Here is a 24,317-nt window from a genome sequence, read left to right on the forward strand (position 1 = left end):
ATGAAGGCTGTTTCCATGCATACTATTATTTCATCCCAAACTAGAGGAAAAATCTAAGCACATAACTGGGTTTTTACGTTCTGCTGTCCTGCTGTATTAGATAGAGACAAATATTGATCAAAGTTGTCTGAAAAACATCAACTGAGCGCAGAATGTTGAATTTCATAGCCTTCTATTTTACATCTTAAAATACAGAATGGATAACATCAAAAGTTCTGAATACTTAGTTAAAACATTGCTCAGTGAGAAATGAAGGATTTTTAATGGTGTATTGCAAACTTATTCTCTGAGTACTACAATCGATATAAACATTAAGAATATAAAACAAAACAAAAAATGGGATGTACTTCAATGGAGTTTTAATCTACATTTTTAAATTAATTTCTTTGGTAATTTGATAAACATTTCAATTTCAACCTTTCCCAAAGCGTCAATTACAAAAAAAAACCCTAAATCATCAAACTTCCTGGTTATTTCAATACAATTATATGTTATTTAAAGCAAACATTTAAAAGATTGCAGTGAATAATTTGAAAGATGCAGTGCATAGATACACATTAGATGGCTTTATATTATATGATATAATAGCAATCCTAGGCACCAACTCTACTAGACAGAGGTTGGGTTTTCCCACTGAAGCATAGTGCAAAACATTTGCTTACTTACAAGTATCTGGTTAACTGAATTCTGAAATAATACTAGAACAAAATATTTAATTATCTGACAGTAGTCAAAGAAAATATAAAATTTCTGAAATATTTATACATTTCACAACAACTTATATTTCATCACCCAGTTGATTTTAAATATTATCTTTACCAAATACCTACAAAATGCTACTCCCCCCACCCTTCAAATGTTCCACTCAATTTTATACTCATCCCATTCACTTATTTGAAAATGTAAGGACTTTAATCTCATGAACTCAGTCATTGTAATATTCTGACAAAGCCTTAATATAAAGACTCAAAATCAATGTTTTATGCTAAAGTTTGTCAATATGTTCATTCCCAGGCAGAAAAAGGTACACAGTGCGTATTCAATAGGCATAACAACAGAAAACAGCAGAGATATGTAATCTTGCATTAGTATGATAAAAAGTCATTCTGGAACATCTACAGAATGATATTCAGCTCCGAAAAAGCAACATCCTCTCTGAACATGCCTGTCCCACGAGACCTGCATATTGCTGTACAGTTTCTTCATCGCTTGGTCCTTTTCGATTTCTCTTATACATCCTGTAAGGCATAACTGATCTCTTATGGAGAACCTTAACTTGATCAAGTTCCTTTATCATCCCTTCATCAGCTGAAAAAGAAAACAGAAATATTAACAAACTGCAATGGCTAAATGAAAATGAACATGTTAGGTTTTTGTTTTGTTTTTTTGAGATGACATCAATTGAGATGACATCAGGGCAGCAATTTTATGTTTAGAAAGTGCATCATATGGAAGAAACTTAAAATACCGGACCTGTGAATTAATCTTGGTTTTCAGCTTCAAGCCTGATTTTCGTAAACAGCGTGATCACAGCCTTATGGACTTCTCTGAATTAGTTCTATTCAGTATAAGTATAGGAAACCACACACATTACAAAATATAGTAATGTATACTTAAACTCTACTTTGTATAGTTACAAAGTATAGTTTAAATATAGGAAGCCATATAACATCCTGAAAATAGCCTGAAAATGGCCTCCCAAAAGGCTTGAAATTGGCCCAAAAAAATGGCCCCAAAAAGCTGGCTGCGAGAGGAAGGGAAGCTGGGTAAACCAGACCCAGATGGGAAGCGTCTGGGTCCAGCTTACCCAGCTTCTATTCCTCTCACAGCCAGCTTTCCCAGTCTAGTTTGATGCAGTTTCTCTCTCTCTCTCTCTCTCTCACACACACACACACACATATGCACACACACAAACAGGTTGGATTTTTTCTTTCCTCACCCCCCCCCCCCGGAGACTCCTGGATTCCCTCCCCAATCCTGCCTGTCCCATACAGGTATCACCCACACAAGTGATGTAGAGGTGGCCACGCCCACTCAGTCACATGACCCCACCCCACCAGTCAGTCATTAGGACAGAGAATTGGTTGTTAAAAAATTTGGAGCCCACTACTGGTCATATCCCATTATCCTGTGACATAAAACCTTCCCATTTGGAGTTAGTCTTATTTTACCTTTCCTATAAAACCATAGTAGGCTTGCACTTTTTATGTCAAAACATTATTTATTATTACTGAATAAAGTAATTATAGTATCGGTGCCATTTTACAATTGTTTATAAAATGGATTATAATGCAGAACAAAATTTAAATAGTTGTATAAGAGATTTCAAGAAACAAGCAATAACCGAAAACATGATGTTTTCCATTGTTAAATTTAACACTAAACATCTGTTACTAAGAAATATTTATATATTTGATTAAGAAAAAAATAGATTTTTAAACAAATTATAACTCGGATTTTAAGACCTTTGAAACTCATTTCACAATTTATCTGGAGACATTTTTATAAAATAGGCTGAATTGATGCAATAATATAAAGCATGAATGGAAAGGCCTCCTACTTTAAGCCATGTTTATAAAAGCACACAAATCAACAGAAAGTGGACTGAATCCAAACACTTGATAATCTCAAATTATTGTACAAGTTTGTTATGGGAAACTGGCAGCTTATATCAGTAGGAAAAGTTTTGTCTCAAAACAATGCCAACTTTCTCTAGCCTCTTCATTATAGCAGTAGAATTGAGACTCCTTTTTTCCTTGAGAATGCTTCAGGATATGGATATCTATGTGCAAAGCACAGCATCCTTTAATCACTACTTATTCATTTTGTTTCAAACATAACAAAACATAAAGGAACATAAGGCTCCATGTTGTGTGTTGTTCAACAAGTCCAAATTTACTTTTTCTTTAATATTGACAAATGCAATCAAATCCTCAACAGTGACTCTACTTGTTAGTGGCTTTTTGAACCATTAGCCTTTGTGAAGACAATATTTTTCTAATGTTCTATCAGGTTTATGTATTTCTATTCCTTTGGTTAAAAATTTTGGGGGACATTCTGCAAAGAATTTCAGTTTCAAGTTCAATTCTGGAATATAGGTTCATCATAAAATGAGTTTAAGTTCTTAGAAAGAATCAGAAGAGTTATTTAACCTTAGGTAAAATATGAGCTGCAACCTGAATACTTCTGGTACCAACAAACACCCACAAAGTCCCACCCTAATTCAAGACTCATATTTTCCAATCCTATTACTTTTACCAAACATTGAAATTGGACATTAGAGAAGCATTTCTTTCTTATTTTAACTGCTCCTTGATCCAGATTTTGTTGACTTTATTAGATTCTGCCATATAACTATTTTTTAGAATTTGCCTGTGTTCTTCAAACTTGCATGTCTGCCTTTCATCAGAAGCAAGAGAAATTATGTCTACTACAATAAAATCTGATTTAACTATGGTCCGTATGTCATACAATTTTCATAGTTGTCTTTAATTGAATTCTGGGTACCTCTCTGAATAATAAGTAGAAATCTTTTACATAAGTATCACCAAATAAATTAAGAAAACAAACAAAAACCATTGAAATAAACAAAGATAAAATGAAAATGAGATTGCTAAATCTGCAATCCACATCTATCCAGTTGCAAAAACTCTAATCCCAATTCCACCTGCCTATTTTTTTTTTTTTTTAGTTTCCACTATTTTCTGGTGTAAATGTTATTTTTATTTATTTATTAATTAAATTTATGTTATACTCAGTTAATATCAGTATAAATTGACTTATACGCTCCAAATCCTTAAGAAATTGTTTTTGATGCAGGTAGTGCTCTCTCTCTCTCCCTCTCTCCCCCCCTCTCTCGTGTGTTACAACCTCTAAAGAACAGACTGTGTCAAATTAAAATTGCACAAATTATAATTTCAATTCAGGTTCAGGTGTCTTAATTATTTATGGATCATGTACAAGGTAATTACAAATATACATTAACCGCATGAAGGAAGTATTACTTATTTAAATTTGTCCATGCAAGACTTTGCCAGGAAATGCTTTTCTGAAAGTAATTAATTATCGCCTTAATACTTCATCACCAGGATTTATATGGCAAACAAAGACAGAAAGAAGTATAAATATGAGCTAGTAGCTTACATCAAGTAAGCAAGATACTGTAAAGACCAGCAAGCATCTTTTTTTGAGTTGGTTGATGGACTAATAGTAGATCCCCCCACTGCTTCCTTCAATCTTTTAATCATAATTTTGTATTCTTATTGTCAAGATAGATATTTAGTCACAACTGTGTAACCAGACCAGAGCCTTGACCATATGGCTCCTCATTAGCCATACTTAAGCAACTAACTAATCATCAGGCTTGCTACTTCATAAGAAACTATCTGAGAAGGGAGTCAGAACACTACCCTGGAGGGTTGCACGAGATTGCGTACTATGTCAAGAGCCACACTTTAAAATATTACTCATTTTTGTGTGTTTTTCATGAATAAAATACACTTGACGTCCAATCCAAATATATACAGTAGGAAAAGTCAACATTATATGGGAGCTCCGATAATCACACAATAGCCACTGGCAGGCTATATATGCCCACAGGATACACTTTTTAAATTCTAGAACTGCAATGCAAAGTCCATTCAAGTTGAGACTGGCTGACTACACAAAGAGTCAGTATTATAACACAACCCATTTCTATATTATGTAATTTATTTGGGTTTAGTTAAAATAATGGATTAACTCCCCATTGTGGCTTTGCATTATGTTTGTACTACTAGTATAAACCATTTGTTCCAGCAACCATAATTTAAAGGATTATGTCAGCATTATGGGTAAATGCAGCCACTCTGAGTATAATACCATCACTTAATAAAGATCATACAGATAGTAGCTAAGACCACAAATAGTTCACACTAGAAGGTCCTCAGTGATAGCCTCTGGCTTCATTTTTTCAAAAAATGTTTTATGCTGCTCTCACAAAATTATCCTTTGTTAAAGCCACAATTGTAATAGGTGAATAATAGTTGAAATAAACATTAAAAATAGAGATGTATAAAACATTTTGTACTTTAACTATTTAGTGCCAGTTCATTCTTTAAAAAAATGTTTTATGCTGTTCTCACAAAGATATCCTTTGTTAAAGCCGCAATTGTAATAGGTGAATAGTTAAAATACTAAAATAAACATTAAAAATAGAGATGTACAAAACATTTTGTGCTTTAACTATTTAGTGGCAGTTCATTCTGCTCTCCTTGAAGTGTTCCAGGAGTCATATGTGCATTTCAAAAAGTAATTTGTGTTCTCCATTCAACATACCCAGTGCAACATTTATTTGTTTGTTTATGTATGTATATCACTTACAGGTAGTTCTAGCTTAACAACCAGTCACTTAGCGATTGTATAAAGTATACAACCTCCCCCTCCCCCGGGTTACTTAAAACCCAATTTTGAAGTTTCAATGGCTGCATACTTCCTATGGTCATGTGATCACATTTTGTCCATGTGATAATTTGCTCTCATTTATGGCCTTTTGCAGCATCCTGCAGTTACATGATTGTGATTTATACATTTTTTACAGGTTTTTGACATTTACTTTTGTTTTCTGGCAAAAAAAAAAAAAAAAAAACCTTTGGATACAATTGATTCATTTAATGACTGTCTATTTCACTTAACCATTACTGTAAAAAAAAAAAAGAATGGTAAAATCAGGCACAGTCATGTGGTGTTACATTTGGAATTTAATTATTGGATCTTGAAATTCCAGGAAAAGAACCAAGTAGATCCATAATAATAAAAAACAGACTAATAGAAATCATGTCGAAGGTTTTGGAACATCTGCAATTAGTAGATAAACATATATACATATATACAAAAGTAATAATTTTAATCCAGAATTTTAACAGATTATTCCCTTTTTAAAAGACTGCTATCTAGCTCGTCTTTAAAAAACTATAAATTTCAGAATAAAAAGCAATCGAAAAGTACTAAACCACCCCCGTCAAGTTAAATAATGCTACCACACTCTTTTAATATAGATTTATGTATAAACTAATCTCAAAAAAGCAGTTCCTGTCACAGCAACAGTACTAGTTATTTAGTCAGTTTGAATTCAGTTATTGTTTTAATGCCAAGAACCAGTCGAAAGAAAAAAAATCACTTTATTGTAACCCTTAAACAGAATGGCTTTAACTGAATATAACGGAATCTAAAAACCCTTTACAGCTGTTAAAGAATGACACATCAAAATGATATAATTCTTGATTACCGTATAAATGGTTCTGGCATTTCCAGGCAATAATACTGATCTGTCAGGATCAATTTTACAAGTACATACCATGAAGTATATATACAGCATACTATACTACTTTTTAAATTCAGATTAATCATTTTTCATGATAGATGTTTTGTACAATATATATATTTTAATAATATGAAAGTTAACATTGTCTGGATAAATCTCTGTCCAGGGAAAAAGAGTTAGAACAGAGAAAGAGTAAGGAATGTTAAGATCTGGTGGCACCAAAGCCTAACCTTGAGACATCAGTAATTTATCTTCCACTATCCTCATCTGTCCAATCCTGGAGAAGTTCAAGGTTAACAAGCTGGGACAGTAAAAGATGGTTTCTTAAATTTGGGGGAACTTTGATACTACGGCATATAGAGCAAAGGATAGAAACAAAGAAATACTTAACTGCTTGGAAGAACCCTTTTGGATGAAGGTACTATAGAATATAATTAATGAAGAGTCCAATATTTGAATTTGCAGCAATTAAGCCTCTGTCTGGAGGCAGTCAAATCCTGAAACAATTTTGTTATTTGATTCCAAACCTTACTTAATATTGTTGCAAACTCTTGACTCTTCTTTGAGCCTGACAGTTTGTATATTGCACTTTGTTGACTGAACTCTAAGCTATGCTGTTGTCTGCTTTTAAGCATTCTTGGCTGATTTTTTAATCTGAGTTGTTGGTTCATTTCTTTTGCCTTACTATGTGGACTCAGGATAAGATAATATGCTTTAGATCAGGGGTGTCAAACTCGATTTCATTGAGGGCCGCATCAGGGTTGTGTTTGACCTTGGGGGGTCAGGGTAGGCATGGCCAGAGTGGGTGTGGCCAGCTCGACATAACTTGTGTCAGGGGCACCTTTGGTGGCCCGAGCGCTCTGCCAGAAAACGAGCTCCCAAGCTCCATTTTTGAATGGCCTTCTGCAACCTTCTGCCAGCAAAAACGGAGCTTGCAAGGGCCACACATGGCCCTTCAAAACTCTGTTTTCACTGGCAGAGGCACCACGGGCCAGTCCTTCGCTGTTTCCAGGGTGTCCCTGCAGGCCAGATCTAAGCGCCCCGTGGGCTGGATATGGATATGTAATAAGTACTGTTTTTCTTCGAAAATACAACTGAGTATTATTTTCTTTTGACCCCCGAAAAAACGGCTAGACCTTCTTTTCAAGGGATGTGTTACATTTTCTCCCATGCGCTCGTCTGGCCACTTCTTTCGCGGCCGAAAAGAGCAAACAACACGACACAAGCCTCACACACCCTTGCCTACCTGTAATGGTCACTCTAACTACCGGTAGCCGTCTACACGAAAACCCCTGCCGTCGTCCACTCCGGCAAGCCTGACCACGCATGCACTTAATTAGGACCAAATTTTGGGGGTAGGGCTTAATTTTAATGCATGGGCACAAAACAGTGCTGGCCCTTCTTTTTGGGGTGGGTTATGTTTAAAGAGAAACATGGTACTAATTATTGAATATAGCTTCTGGATAGCAGATTATCAGGCTCATGACAAGTCAGCAAGGAGCAAAATATAGAGCACTGTTGAGAAACCCATCCTGCACGATCAGTACTGTATATGCAAAACACAATATAGGTAGTTCCAGCACCACTTTTGTGTAATACGTCTTTAAAGAATGCCTTTTCAAGAATATACATTAGGAGCATTAGGCTAAAGTCAGTCATCTATCATCCCGTGGAATATATAGCATTGTAATGTTGAAGTGACATTTAGACTTTCGACATAGTTTTGTTTCCTAAGAAATGGTTTTAGACTTCATCCTATGAACACAATAAATGTTACTCTAAAACTAATTCCATTTTCCCGCCCTTCTAGTTGATGGGAAACTGAAATCTTAAAAAATTATAATCATCATAAACATGCTTCCATTTATTTGGAGAAGAATTATCTATTAGCAAAGATTAACATGTTTCTGCTTACATAACAAACATTCTTTGTTCAGATAAAAATGTTTTCTTTTTTTAATATCACAGCATAGCTAGAATTATTGAACATCAGTGATTCATCTACTTATTAGGGTTTCCTTGCATATACTAAAATTCAGTTGACAAATTTGGATACAGCTCATTAGCACTATCTGTACTGTTTAAACATATTTTATGTTCAAGAATCATGTTGGACTGTGAACTTCAAATGCCTTCAAGTGTTTATAAAGTTAATTAAGAACAGATGCAAGATCCAAAATGTAAGAAACTAAAGCAATTCTGGGAATAAATCAACACATTTTCTGTCTTCTGTAACTCATGGAACAATAACCTTCTACGTTTTGTTAACAACTATGAGAAAATAAGTCTGCTTCATAACTTTCAAAGCGTTGCTTCAAACCTATCCATTACAAATACAGTATCAATATATTGTTTATTAAAAATTTGTTTATTAAAAATAAAATTTATTTACAATAAATTCTTAAGTACTTTGGGATATACCTTGGCTTATTAAAGGACGTGTAAAATCTTGCTGGTTACATCAATATATATGAACATATATGTTTTATTATTATATTATAACTATAGTAACAATCATGCAGCCTATATTATCTTTTCAATGGACAACTGTAATTTGCTTCTTTATAAAAGAGAAGCAAATAAAACAATGCTAGAAAATCATAACCAATCTTTTACAAGCATATAGAACTATTTGTTCTGTAGATCTTATTCCTGCATTATGCTCATGTCTGCTTCACAATCACATAAGCTTTAAAAGGTTAAGTACCACTATATGATAATTATTTTCATCTTAAAAGTCTGAGGAACATTGCACAGTCTGTTCAGTACTAGCTGGGACTACAAAATTATTTTATTTATTTGGCTTCTATGCATATATGTCTTGCAATTTGCAAAGTAAAAAGCAAAATACAATTAGTACCAATTGGCTACATTTATGTTAAAATAACTGGTGTTTAGATCCAAACTAGTGAGGATGATGTTTGCTTTGTGTTATAGAGAGAATCCTTTCATTTTTTCCCAGCACGTAGCTGTTTAAAAGGCATTTTAATACTAGAACAAGGAAGTGTATGTGAACTGCTTAAACAAGAAGTCTACTATCTCTAGTTGCATGATACCTCTGAAAATTATAAGGCAGTAGAACTCTCTAAAATGTATTTCGAGATGGTTGGTTTTAGGTTGATAGAAGGAGCCAATTATTCAACATGAACTTAAGCGAGTTATCATACTAATTATCTTTAATTTTTAAAAAGTTTAATTAAAGAGAGAGAGAAAGAAAGAGAGACAGTCAGCCAGCCAGCCAGCCCTTGGCTTCACTCACTAGCTCTTATGTCCCACTAAAAAGCCAAATCAATTTCCAATCTGAAAAAAGTGAGAAAATCCATGCTAGCCATTACAGCAATAGATTTTCATCACTATCTGCTATACTGATACACATCCATAAAATCAAGTTTTGGCATGATAGATTATGGTGTGATAGGTCTGAAGAAATGATCACCAATAAATGAATATTGCTAAAGAATTCTTCCAAAGGTAGCTAACAAGTATCACTATTAGAATAAATAATATTTTTATCTCACCAGATTCAGTAAAAGATACATTATTTTTGAAACAAAGTAAGCTGGTGGTCATTTACATTTACAGCTATTGATAATAGGAACATATGAACTCTGTCCTCTTACATTGTTCAATTCTGGCAACTATTTTATGAATTGGGTGGTCTAGCAAACTCTGTTATGCAAACTCAATTGCATAACACAAATTGTTATAGCAAACTATAGCATGTGAAACAGAGCATATCACTGTCTGTCTAAGCCAATATTCATTAAATTGTAAATAAAGGCCTTTTTAAAAAACTGATGTCTGTAAAGAAGGTATTCTGCAGGTGACAAGCTCTGGAATGGTGAACTGCTTCCTTCATGCTAGTAGCTGTACAAACCTTGATGACTCTCATTCACAGCAGGCATTATATTTTAATTTCCTTAAGCCACAGGACCCAAGCTTGAATTCATATTGTATCTGGACTTATATATTCACTATGGATAAAGAGGCAGACTTTTATATTTATTATATTGAAGTGGAATTGGTACAAACATTCAAATTCTTTAAGATAAGGTCGCTATTGTTATTTGGGTATTAGTTCCTTCATTTTAGCAATCTTTTCTAGAACACCTATTCAAAGCAGCATTTTGTCTGTCTCATAGTCAGATGGTTTTGTTTGAATTCAATTTATAAAGCAGTGTAATCTTCTTCTTACATGCAAGGCGTATTTTGGCATTGTTTTAATCTCAGACTCAATTCAGGCTTTACAGATCAGCCAAAGTCAGAAATCTCCTCATAACATGCTGTACTGTTCAAGGAAAACAGCATGAAAAACAACTCTGACCAATTATAAATTGATTTACTTTCTTCTGGATAAAGTATTCAGACACAAATAAGCACTTTTATATTTATAAAAAGAACCATTTACTTCTATAACAAAATAATCTAGAAAGCAATAGGTTTTTGCCTAAAAATCAATGCCAGGAAAAGCCTCACATTTTAAAGAAGCATAAAACTATTGTGTAGGACACAAACAGGGCCTTTCAAAGAGAAGCCTATTTTTCTTTAGATCTATAATACCATATAATGTGAGACTGTACCCTAATTCATATATTCCTCAGGAACAGATAATGAAATAGTGCAATAGTGGAAAGCATAAATTCTTCCCACTTCCTCACACTACCTCTTACAAATATTTTATTTTTACACAAAATGTCACATTGCATAGGATACAAATATTTCACACGGCATTCCTATGGAAGGGTTTGCTCGCCGAGACTATATGTATATGTTTCCATTACTTCATTACCATCATATTATTTGAGCACTTGACACCGGTGAATATATGAAATGGACCACAGGATTTTTTCTTAAGTAACATAAAAGCTTGTGAAAAATTCTAAAGGAATTTTAGAAGCCTTATACATTATATAGACTGATAACAGACACTCTGAAGGTGTCTGAAAAAGTTCCAATGGACTTAAATTAAGTACCTACCTATTTTTAAGTCTTGATTGAGGCGAGAATATTTTGAACGCTCAAGAGAAGGTAGACACTGCTCAAGGGGTATCCAAGTATATGTCTCTGGACATAGTAAATCAGAAGGTCTATATTGTCCCTGCAAAGTAAAGAAAATAACAGCATGCCATTTATCAAATTCAAATATCTCTTTGTCCAAAATGTCTCCTGCCTAATATAGATATGAAACCTTAATAAAACAATCCTGCTACAGTATGTATAGACAAATGTAAATTTCTCTAAGTATGTAGATTTTCTGTGCGATGTCCAGCTTTGGCCAATCTAAAAAAACCAAAACCAATACTTGGTTTATTCTTGGATATGAAAGTGCCAAGAATCACCCAGGAAGTTTGAAGACATTTACGAAGAATGGCATGTGCATTTGAAAGAAGACAAAATGAAAATATGTATATGAACACTGGATGATCTCTTTATCTTTTACTGCATCTCCTTTTTAAAAACAATTGGTATTACAACGGTAACATTAATTACAATTATCTTAATTTGACTGGCAACTGCTGTAAGCAAAGAGATATTGCACATTAAGAACAATTTGTCTGACAGTTTATTGTTTTGAGAAGATAAAACGGAATTAAACCCAATACTAAATAAAATACACATTGAGCCCTCACCTACAAGTCACAGAATGTCTGCCAGCTTCACCATGCTGGCTGGGAATTTTAGTATCTGCAACCCCAACCCAACTGGTGGGTACCAAGTTAGGGAAAGAAAATCTGGAGAATGAACAATCAAGTCTGCTCCTTTACATCACCTGTCTTAACCAAATGGAAACTAGTTCTAGCTGAAGGACTTAAAAACAAACAAAAAATCAGGGTATGTATATAAAATAAAAATAGCAATCACCTATATCAACAACATATACTTCAACCACATAGTCATCTGCAAGATGAGTAAAGGTAATGAAATTAATAGGCTGGGCACAGGTTTGGATTCAAAGACAAAAGGGTGTTTCGGAGTGCTGAGGGTGCAGGCTTAGCACCTATAGACAAGTTCTTAAACCAAATGAGTCTTTTCTGAGGATGGTGCTGCAACAGTGCGATCTTAGGAAAAGATGCAGCTTCTTTAAAAGGAGAGATGCTACATCTGGACTACTACTTGCTCCAAACCCACTGTGTCCCTTCAAAACTAAAGCTCCAAACTTCTCTAGAAACCAACATCTTCAGTGATACATAATCTGTTAATGAAAGTAAATCTTAAAGCAGTTCTGTAAAATTAAATCTTTTCTGACAGATCACAAACATTGCCACTTTAATGGAAATGAGGTTGGTAGCAGCTTTTCTGACTTTAACACATTATATTGTATAAAAGCTGTATTAGCCATTCCATGTAGTAGATGAAGCAAGGTGAAGCTCATGAAAGCTTATGTCTTTTAATAAAATTTGTTATCTGGAAAAGAAGCTTCTGCTCTTGATTTTTTTTTCCTACCAGGATTAGGATGGCTCTCTTTCTATAATGCCACCTCAACGTTAAACATTTGGAACATTTTTCTTTGTATAAAATAAAATCTGAAATAGCCCATATTTTACCAATCAAGTTAGTCATTAAATCTGGAGGAGAAAATCTCTGAGCCAAATAAATATCTTCAGGATAATCATTTATACAGAATCTATGAAAAAAATATTTTGAAGAAAATCAAACTACAATGCCAAATTTTAGGTGATATATATATCCTTTCAGCACAGAAGATTTCAACTTTAGGCACAGACAAATCTAACAGATGCTGAGGCTAGGCAAATCAAACAAGCAAACTTAAGTACAGCAAGAACTAAATATGGAATAAATATTAACTTCATTATTGTATAGTGAATCAAAAACAACTCCTATTGACAGGTAATCCTTTATTTATGAGTAGTCATTTTATGAGTGTTCGGAATTACAATGGACTCTTTAAAAAGCTTTGTCTGCCACCTCAACGCTCTCACACGATTGCATTTCAGGCATTTGGCAACCAACTTGCATTTATGATCAGTTGCAGAGTTCTGCAGTTATGTAACCATGATTTGCAACTGTTTTGTCATTTTCTGGCAAGAAATGCCCATTGGATATATTCATTTAATGATTACAATTCACTTTACGAAAGCAACCATCGTAAAAAGTGTTGCAGAATTGAATCTGGCCACGTGATGACCCAACTACTGATTACAATGACTTGTGACCAAAATTCCAGGCTCCATTATAATGATAAGTCAAGTACTGTCTGTATTTTATAATAGTTTTAATTTAAGTTTGGCCCTGGAGAGCTGGCTATTTTTACAGCAGATGCAAACAAATATTAAGCAATGACCTTACATATGGTTTGAATTCCATATCCACATATCTAGTGGGGAAGAAAAGAAACAAGAAAAAGAATTGAAGGAAACTATCACCTGCCAATCATCATATTTTAATATTAAGATTTTCATATTAAGAACATGTGGACTTAACACATGAAATACTTTAAGTCCCATTAAACTGTTAAATTATTTTTTCAAAGAAAAATATCAGTAACATATTTATTACATTTTTATCTGATCAATGAAAATTTTGCTTTCTACATTTTAGGAATTTTTTTCAGGTGGTTTCACATGAAGACTAACATTTAAACAATGTTTATACTATTAAAAAAACAAGCTATTTTCATTATCCCCACAAAATCATAATGGGTATGAAAATTTTCATTCATACCTTTAACCACAGCTTCTTATTACATCTAGCTATGATGTAACAATGTAGCTTATGCAGCTGGCTTATTTCAACAAACCATAGTTAGTAAAAATTAGTTTGCCTTACATTCAGCAACAATGAACTGTAATTTTTATAGGTATTAAACCCCTTCTCTGAACCAAGTTGGAGGAAGAGGCTGGGGTAGAAGCCTTGCTGACCACAGTTCAGCTATTCTTTTCTCTCATGATAGAAAATAAAGTCATGTTACATTGAAGGCCCATTGCCACGGTTTCAATTTGTGATGACAATCATAAAACTCCTCTTTATGTGCCACTCGGTCCATATGTGTTCACTTAGAGAAAATCATAGTGGTGCACCAAATCACAATTCTGCTTTTGGCAGACGGAACAGCTTATCATGTGGCCAAGCAGCAGAATGGAAACAGAACACCATGTCTCCACAATTATCTGGCATAATGTGTGCATCTTACTGTTTATGAGATATCCTCTGACTATAAAATTGTCTCTTTCTAAATGGCTCTTTTGAAGTATGCAAAACATTTGCATTAGTTTTTGTTTCATCCCACACATTCCACTATGAGGAGACAAAGACGACAAAATATTCCCGATGAAGAGGAAGAATATCTCACACAGATTTATTCTAGAGGCAAATTTTAGCTGTATTAATTATTTTGTCTCTTCTTTATTTCTCTTTTTTAGTCTTCAGCCAAAAAGACATTCAACCAACCTCTCGTCACTAGTTTCCTCTTGTAAAAGATACACTGAAAGAAAACCTTACATATGACATTCATTCAGGCATGGCTGGATATTTAATTGGAAACTTCTGGAAGCAAACTTGGCAGTTCTGCCTTAAGGTGTCTTTAATTGAAGTATTCTCACTTTGCCAGCCTTTGTATTCTAGTTCCTGCGCTAAAAGCATCTCTGGACTTCTGTTCCAATACAAGGCCAAAGATTTTAATGAAACTTAAGTCTGAAGATTTACTTTTAAAATATTTTGGAAAATCTAAAGGATTTGGTGAGTATTTGAGATGAGGGTATGTTAGTGGGGTTTGTTTTTACAGACTAAGCCAAATATGAAAAGTAAAAGCTCCAGAGAAAGATAATAGTTCCAAAAAAACAAAGGAGGTCAAGTACCAGTAGCACAAAACAAACAGAGAAGGTTAAACACACATTTAATTCTTTTATCAGGTACAGTGTACATCTGTGTTCTATTTTTCCACAATAAACCCATTGATCTTTTATTAAAAGTGAATTAAAGCGTTCATCTCAGTTTCCAGACAGCTGCTTTATAAAGGAATTTTAACATTACATAAACAAAATACCCTAAAATTATCAACAGCAATGTATTAAGGCAAAGGCATGAGAAAATGTGAGCCAATCCAAAGGTTTATTAAATTCAGTCTTTTCCTTGAAAGAGGACACCAGCAGAATCCCATCAGCCCAATACAACAGCAGACCCTTGCTCCCTGATTTAATTACATAAACAGAGATATGCATTATCCACCCCAAGAGAGGTCTTTGCAACTAAGTTCAGCTACTCTGTTTTCACAAACTCTGTTTAGATAGCATCACACAGGATAAAGCAATGCTGAAGTAGGAAGGGAAAAAACCCAACTATTTGGGGTGTATCTTGGCTGTTGCATGGTCAAGGTTCCAGAGTGCAGGGAGAGTTTCCATGCATTGGATCTTCTTTGTGGATGCCCATACCTTATACAGTGATGCTAGGAAATAGTGCTAGGCAGTCTTAAGGACAAGGCCTAGTACGATTCTGCAGCCTCTTTTTACATATAATTTATTCTCACATGTCAAGGGGCAAAAGAGCTACAGTATCTGGCTTCACATTTAACATTCCAGAACTTATATTTTTTGGAAAGCCCGGTCACACTTAAACTTGGGCCTAGAACAACAACAAAAAAACCCGTCTAATATTTCTATTTTGATGACTTAGGATGTTTTTATTGTTTCAAAATATCAGGAATGAGAACAGATCCTTTTGCTGATCATTTTTTATTTGGAAAGCTAGCACTACATTCATTCTAGTGAAATATTTCAGACTAGACTTCTATACAAATGTATATGCACAGATACATACTTGTGATTAAGACAGAGGGCAACAGCTACTTCAAAGAGGGAGCTTGGCAACAAGTCACTAAAAACCAACTTCTATACTGACAGTGGTATTGGTTTGCTTACCAAAGATTTCTCTGAGCCCCATGTAGGTATCCTGAGATTATTGTGGCATTGCTACCATTTTGCCAATCTCTGTTAAAAGCGTGTATAAACATTTTCTTTATTTTGATTATGTAGTGCTTATAGGACCAACTAATTCAATTCTTCAGAACAACTGGATATGACACAAACTTTCATGCCTCTTTATTGTAAAATCTTATTGATCAACATTTGTTAAAAATGATAGGTGAAATCTATAGGAAACCTTTTTTCCTTCTCCCCCAGGTATTTGTGTTCCTTTTCAGGCCCATCTTTAATGATTAAACCATCTTTAATCTTTGGTTAACATTAATGTCTGAATTCATATAATTGACTAAAGAAGAAAAGGAGAAATTTGCAGGGGAAGAGAAGAAAGTCCTTTGTATAGTTCCAAATAGCCAACTTGGATTATATTCCTACTTCATCAACATACAAATCAGGTTTCTGGTACATTCTGGTATTTTCCAAGCTCCTGTTTCAAAAACCTCAAATATTTTAAGTGGTAAGTTCTTTTTAAAGCATGAATAATTCAAGTTGTCAGATGGCTCCTAGTCTACACAAGTGAATGGAAGCCTGAAAGTGGCAGACAAAAATATTCAGCCTATTCTCTTCCAGGCTATTTCTAGTCTCTAACAGTTATAACAGATATAACAGAATAACAAAGGTCTTCTAGTCCAACCCCCTGCTCTCCTTGATTAAGTTTTCTTTCATACTTCATGCAATGAAGTATGTGGTTCGGGCAAATTATCAAATCTGATCTGCTGGAAATGGAAATCTATGCAGTTGTACAATAAACTATTGTTAAAAATAATTCCACACATAAAGTATAGTTTAATGTGAAATAAACTTATCACAATTAATATTACATTTGTTCAATATTACATTACAATCTTGCCTTACTCAGATAATTTACTTTTAAAAATCCACTCTAACCCATATATCCACTTGATAACCCAGAAATCAGTCAAACGTATTTTAAAAACTTTGTTATAGCAGCAGTGAGTTGATAAAGGATTATATTTACAGATGCTGAAAGGGGTAGATTGAAAATATATAATTCCAGATTTTTTTTAAAAAAAGAAAAACGAAAATAGTATACTAAATATAATATTGTAAATGGGTTATGTTAGTGGAGATGCTACCAATTGGGAACCAGACAAATTATTGTACATCCTTCAATTCCTTTAATCTGCTTAAGGATGTAAATATTGAAAGGTACACTCTGCTCCCAGCACTGATTAACTATTATTCTGACGAAGATGCTATTAATTTTGATTTGGTCAAACTGAACTCTTATTGACAGAAATGTGATAATGAAATTCTCATTTTCTCTTTTCAATAGCTCAGTAGATTCTGTGTGTGTGTGTGTGTGTTTTGTTTTCATCCATTCATTTGTGTCTGATTCTCAGAGACTGCTTTTGCAACTCCCTGCAATTTTTTTGGCAAGCTTTCAAAAGTGGTTTTGCCATTGCCTGCTTCCTAGGGCTGAGATCCAAGATCACCCAGCTGGTTTTGTGCCCAAGGCAGGGGTAAAACTCACACCCTTAACCACTACATTAAACTGGTTTTTTAGAGACCCTAACAAACTTGTGCCCCCCCAAAAAAGAAATAGGGCAGATTAAAACATAGGGGTTCTTTTATTGTCATGGCACTGCAATGATGTGCACACCATTTGTTTAGCAATCTGTAAAAATCCCTATTTTTAACTGAACAGTACAAGAACTACCATTCTTATAATGGTGATTGTATTTTTCCAAATATCCTCTAATTGTATGCAACTTAAAGCATCTTTTAATATATTTTACGTTATCTGACACTGATTTTCTAGTGACAGAAACATATTTTCTACATTAGAAAATCAGCACAGAACAAAGGAGAGCCAAAAATTGGTTGCCGATTATTATTCTCTGTATAAAAAATAAATAATTCATTCATTATAGATGCATATTTAACTGCAGGAGTGAATTCTCAGGCGTATATGCATGAACTCAATACAATTCCCATAGAAGAGAATATATGTAACTTAGGGTTGAACTGTGAAATCCTTGATGTTCTGTGAACTTATTTGTTTGGTTGTAGACATTTCATTACCCAAGTAGGTAACATTATCCATTTAGGTAATAGGTAAGAAGAACAACTTACCTTAGGTAACAGGTAAGAACAGGTAACGAGCTAAGAACAAGTCCCATAAATTCTTGATTTAGAACAAAATCCAAAAAGAACAAAATTCATAGCCAGGCAATGCAATTATTACAACTATAATTTACCGTATATGAACATTTTAGTTCTTTAATATAAATTCTGAAAATTAACCTAGACAGACTGGTTGGAAATAATTAACTACAGTTACTTATGGTTTTCATTTCTGATTGGCCGCAAAACCTGAATGAAAAAGATTAGGAGTTTTAGGTTCATTCAATTCAGAACACACCTTCCAACTACAAGTTTGATCTGGTATGAAGAAAGCAATCTTAAATTTACATTTTTGACTATCAAGAAAATTCTCACTTTTTTAGATAAAAGTATTCATTAATATTCCAAAATTTTCTAAGGTGAGAATTTATCAACATTGTTCAGCAACTTCACTGCGCAAGAGTAATAAACACAACATATGATAATAAAACATTACTGAATGAATTACAAGGCCCTGAAAAGGGTCACAGTTCTCAGAAGACTCTTTAGTATTTCATCCTATGCTAAAACCGTGTAATAAAAAGATTATGTAATTAGCCTTTCAAGACCAATAAATACTATTTAGTCTACAGCAGTTTTTGTACTTTGGCTCCAGACTGCTGATGACAGAAATACGTTTTATGGTTTCTCTACTGAGGTACGATCTCTGAATGTTTATTTATAACTAAAATAATAATATCCCAGTGATTTCATGTATAGACACAATTCTAAACAGCCGAACAGTAAAAGCATGGATAATAAAAATAAAGAAAAATAATCAGTATTATTCTAAACATTTTGTATGTTTATTACCTTTAACTGCTTTTTTTCACCATTGCAAAATTGATCTAATGACTCTGAAAATGGAGCTTTTAAAAACATTGGAGTACAAATTTTTAGCACAAAAAATAAGACACACTTCCAAAGAAGTATATGTGTCCTTTTCAGTACTTCTCCTTACATTTATAGATTCTATATGTTGCACCATTTTCATATTATCTAAGGTAATTAAATTAAATTGTATTATATAAAAACTATTTTTTATATGAGAGATGAGAATCAAATTGTTGATGTGAAAAAGGAAATATTAGGTTGAATAGGTTCATAAGGAAGTGCATTACAGCTTTAATAAAAGCATACTGTATACTAACTACAAGATCGTAGGTCAGTTAAAAAAACATCTATTGAGATGTAAAAGCATGAAGAATTAGTTCAGTTCACAGTAAATAACAGAATTGCATCTTCTTTGCATTTTCTTACAAAATAGATTCTAAGATATAATGGAAGATGGATTCATACAGAATTGGTGTTCCCAAAGCTAAATCGTAATTATACAGTGTATATGACAAGTTTCCAGGAATCATCTCTCTTCATGTTTTAGTAATGTAAATCATACCAATCACAAGCATTATAGCAGGTCTTCACTGTTTTGATATAATTCACAACTAACTTCTTTGCATTTTGCCTTGATTAGCTTAGTTTAGTAGGGCATGAATTAGTCATGATAAATGTCTCCCTAGTGTGTCATTCTAGAATAGTTCATTTCTAGCATGTTATGTGAATCTGGAATTAATCTTTCTGGCAGCTCTCTTTTTGACAGCAGCAGTCAAATTTCCCATAACAAGTCAGGGACTGTTAACTTCCTTTGCTTTTCTCTCAATTGCCCTGGAATTCAAACTTTGAAATAAATAATATTTAAGTGGTCAAAATAAAAGGCCAATTTATTATTTCTATGTTTTATGTTATCTTATTAAGAAAATATCACACATTTGAAATGAAAGATGTTTGCTAAATTGTATAACCTTTTATAAGGATGTGTCCAAACTGACCTAAACAGGAATTGTCTGCCGAAAAAAATAGAAACAGCATTTACATTCCGAAGCTAATCAGAAGTACATGTTGACATATTTTTACGGAAGACAAATACTTCTGTCTTCTTTACAGCTATCTTAAGATAGTGCAGATTCTACTCATAAATGTCAGAAAACTGAAGTTTTCATCCTATAATTCCAGGTCAACCAAACAAGCCATCTTAAGCAATCTTGACCTAATACTTGGTATTATATTACACAAAGCTGCCAAGAATTTGGTTCAGGCATTCACAGACCAGAAATATTCATCATACAAACACTCTCAATTAACTTTATTTTTTATCTTAAGTGATATTACCCTCAGGACATTCACATATAAAACATGAATAATAGCATGGCCACATATTTTTCATGTAAGCAAGAATCAGATTTCAAGATCTTTGCTCCTATAGATATACATACTGCATAGATATTTCCCAGGGGCATTAAGATGCGTTATGTATATTTCCACAATTAAACCAAAAGCAACTGCATAGATAAGTTGGACTAAAAGATAATGAATGATCCAGAATGACCCACTAGGCTTCCATGCCTGAAATTGACCATAAATCTAGATCTCTATAGTCCTAGTCCAAAACACTATATATTACATTCCCCCCCGCCGCCCCAGAAGTGATGCAAGCACAATTCATGTGACCATACTGCTTAGCAACAGCAATCCTGGCAGTCCCAGTTGCCATTGTTAGCCGAATCACCATCAGTTGGCTAGGTAGGGACCCAGCCCAATCCAAATCAATTCTGACCTAGTCCTCCCAGATCCAAGCTTTAGTAAAGTACGGGACTGACTCCTCTTGAACTCCACCCATCCACAGCAGTCTCAACCGGCTGCTTCTACCCCAACCTCTACTTCAATCCAAGCGGCACTGGGGCTGCCACTCTCTAGTGCTGCCTCAAGGTTTGCATCATGGCCAGCCAGCGCAGCACAGTCCTTTGGGAAGAGAGTTTGGCATGGCAGTTTCTGTTTAGTTTTATAGTTTTAATATGATTTTGTATGTTGTTTTAACTTTGATTGGGAGCCACTCAATGTTGATTAGAAGATGGGAGGCTACATCAATGTTTTAAACAAACAAACAAACAAATAAATTTGAGGAAAAAATATGCAATGGTCTGGCTTTGGCAAGAAATGTTATCATTATAGGATTTTTATAGATATATGGTGTTATTTGCATGGAATTAAACCTGGCATCACTATTAACTGTTAGACTGCAACACTCAAAATAAAAATAAGCTGTGATCAGTAGCACAAGAGGAAATTTCGCTGCCACGTGGCAACACTATATCTCACATGTATTCTAACAGACAACTGCAGTCATTCCGTGCAATTTACATTCTACTACATGCAACTTCCCATCTTTTCTCAAAAGAAAAGGAATACTTTGGAGAGGGCATATGTTTATCTCAAATAAGCAAAAAGGACTTTCAGGATCTGATTGAAGAGACAAAGTTTTCTCATTCAGGCTTTAGAAGCTTATCTGTGATTCACAGAAGTGTATAATTAATGGTAAAGATTATGATAAGTAAATACAGGTAACAAAAAGGGATACTTTCAGGATTATTTTCCTGGTTCATGTATTAAAATATGCCAATTGTATCTAAAGTTATGTGGTGGAAGCATCACTTTTCATTTACTCTTCATATGTAAAAGAATTCAAGCCATGTCAGTTTAAGGGTCAGGCAAAATTTCTACTGCACTTACCCTGCAGTTTGTTTGTCTATGGAGATTCTCAGTCATCCAGCTCATGCTTGTCTCGAGGTGCCATTGAAAAGGCAACAGGACTTTCTTGGTGTTTTTCCTTGAAAGCATTTCACTTCCAATCCAAGAAGCTTTTTGGATGAGAAGCTTAACGTTTTTAAGGGAAAAAAACAAGAGAGTCCGGTTGCCTTTCGAACAGCACCTTTGGGATTACAATTTGCTTACCTATTTATTCAATTTATATTCTCTCTATGATCGGTTGGACAGATCATAGCCATTTTAACTAAAAATTCATGCGAGAAATATTACAAAACACGGACTTGATTGCATTGCCAAAATAATTTCCTTTTCAAAACAATGACTTCTAGCAGACCACAGGGCCACACTCACTTTCTCCACACCCAGATTATCAGTTAGTTGGACACTGGGATATTGTTCCTTTGCTGTAATTTAAGACTTTATTTTTTATAATTGTAATTTTTAAGTCTGTAAGGTTTGGGTTGTACAACAGAATAGTTGTATATTTGAGTCTTCTCACCCACCCGATTGTGTGATTCAAGAACAATTTCAAAACAATTATTGTAGTTTTTCATTTAAAAAATGTTTGTGCAGTCCAATAATAGGTCATTGCTGCCACAGGACTCTGGCACTGCTAGTACGTATCAGTGTATCAGCCAAGCAGTTGATTTTCATCTTAAATCAGCTAAAATATAAAATGCAATTATGCTGACCAAATAATCCTTCAGGAAGATACAAAGTGAAAGCTGTATTGTGTTGGGGCTTGCAAAAGATTTGCAATCTTTTCAGTGTTACAATGGCAAGCTCACAATTGTAGGTTTGAGCAGAAGATCGTAGGTAAACAACATCCTGTATGGATTCTGTTCTGCTGTGGTTTTCCATTTCTGCTTAGGCAGCAAAGCTAATTTACTGAAAAAGGTTAACTAAATTCCACACTCATGGAACTATGAAGGAGCCAGGGCTCAAGAGATTAAAACTGCTAAAATTCCTTTGTACAACCTTTCAAGCTGCTGAATCTCCCAAAGCTCTAATCACCGAAATTGGTTCTCAAGCACTATCAAAAAGTACATTCTGCTTATGACAACAGCCTATCCAAAGTAATATAATAATTAATCACAGATGAATTGGCCTTCTATTTCTTCATTAATCTTTTGGAATCCATTCTCTCCATCTGATATCAAGCTATCTCATGACAGTAACCTGGGTTTATCTGTTAAAACTAATTACATTTTCTATTGTCTTTCTACAACTCTAAATTAAGCTCATTTAAATCGTTCTGTTGAAGAAATATCATTTTTTAAGAATGCTGAAATATATTTTTAAAAATTTTAATTCTACTATATTCATGTAAGCTATAATTTGTTCTAAAAATACAAACCTAATGTAAAAGTTTTTAAAAAGATAAACAGTTGGTTAAACGAAAGCAATACTGGGAATGAAACTGAAATGTATTTGCATGAAAATGTACAAAATGCTAATAAACCTTGGAAAATTCCTTGACCATAAAAATCTAGTCTGGTCGGTGTTATGCTGTGCTGTCATTGTCCAGAGATCCAATTTAAAGACCTCAAAATGGCTTTTAATTTTCAAAAGATGCTTTATAACTATTCTAAGTAAATAAACAAAAGTGTAAGTTACTTGGTGCTGTTATCTGCCTACTTCTCTATTACAGAGCTATGGATTATTTCTATTAATACAAGATATTTATATTCCCAAAATTTGTTCTTCGAAAGGACAAGAAAGTAATTTATGTTTTATAAAATACTTTGAATCTATTGAATTGTATTAACAAAGTAAAACTTAGAGGAGAAAAGGACACTAAAGAAAAATTTGTATTCCTGAATTAGATTGAGAACTAGCACGGTATGTCATAAATATGTTTTAAAAAAACTTGGGAAGAGTATTTATGAATATGTGAATTAAAGAACAGAGTAGGCAATGTGGAGCTAGTTAGATAAATAGTTTAATCTACTAAAAGCATCTTCCTGCAGAGTAGGGAATCCAACAGAAATCCCTTGGACTTAACTAATATACTCCATGTTTCAATACCTCACCAACATTTTATTAGTTTTAATAATTTCAGTAGACTCATGGAAATCAAAACTAGGAAGACTGTATTCCAACTAACAATATTTGCCAAAAACTGGGTCATCAGATCTTTACAACAATTACATAAAAATATATTTGTAGATGGAAAGAATAGAGAGCCACTTAAATCCATTTTGTCAGGGCAATATTCTGTCTTGCTCAGCAGATGCTAACCCATTTTTAAACAGCACTGTATTTTAGCAACTGAAGAAAAGCTCAGTTAACACTAAAAGGATGTGGGTTTTTTTAGCCAAACCAAAGAGCTCTCAAAGGACATTAACCCT

At 33.9% G+C, this 24,317-nt stretch overlaps 1 protein-coding gene across 4 annotated transcripts in view; it reads right to left on the bottom strand.

The window, feature by feature from the left end:
• Positions 1–239: 239 nt before the first annotated feature.
• Positions 240–24,317, bottom strand: part of ATE1 (arginyltransferase 1) — a 64,824-nt gene continuing 40,746 nt past the window's right edge. For all 4 annotated transcript variants that reach the window (XM_034436365.3, XM_034436363.3, XM_087872963.1 and 1 more), the window contains 2 exons: positions 11,279–11,399; positions 240–1,308 (listed from right to left, as the gene is read on the bottom strand). In XM_034436365.3, the coding sequence (XP_034292256.1) occupies positions 1,130–1,308; positions 11,279–11,399 (300 nt within the window). In that variant the 3' untranslated portion in view covers positions 240–1,129. The remainder of the gene's footprint in view (positions 1,309–11,278; positions 11,400–24,317) is intronic.

This window comes from Pantherophis guttatus, chromosome 6 (genome assembly GCF_059756535.1).
Source record: "Pantherophis guttatus breed Tessera chromosome 6, ASM5975653v1, whole genome shotgun sequence".
NCBI lineage: Eukaryota > Metazoa > Chordata > Lepidosauria > Squamata > Colubridae > Pantherophis > Pantherophis guttatus.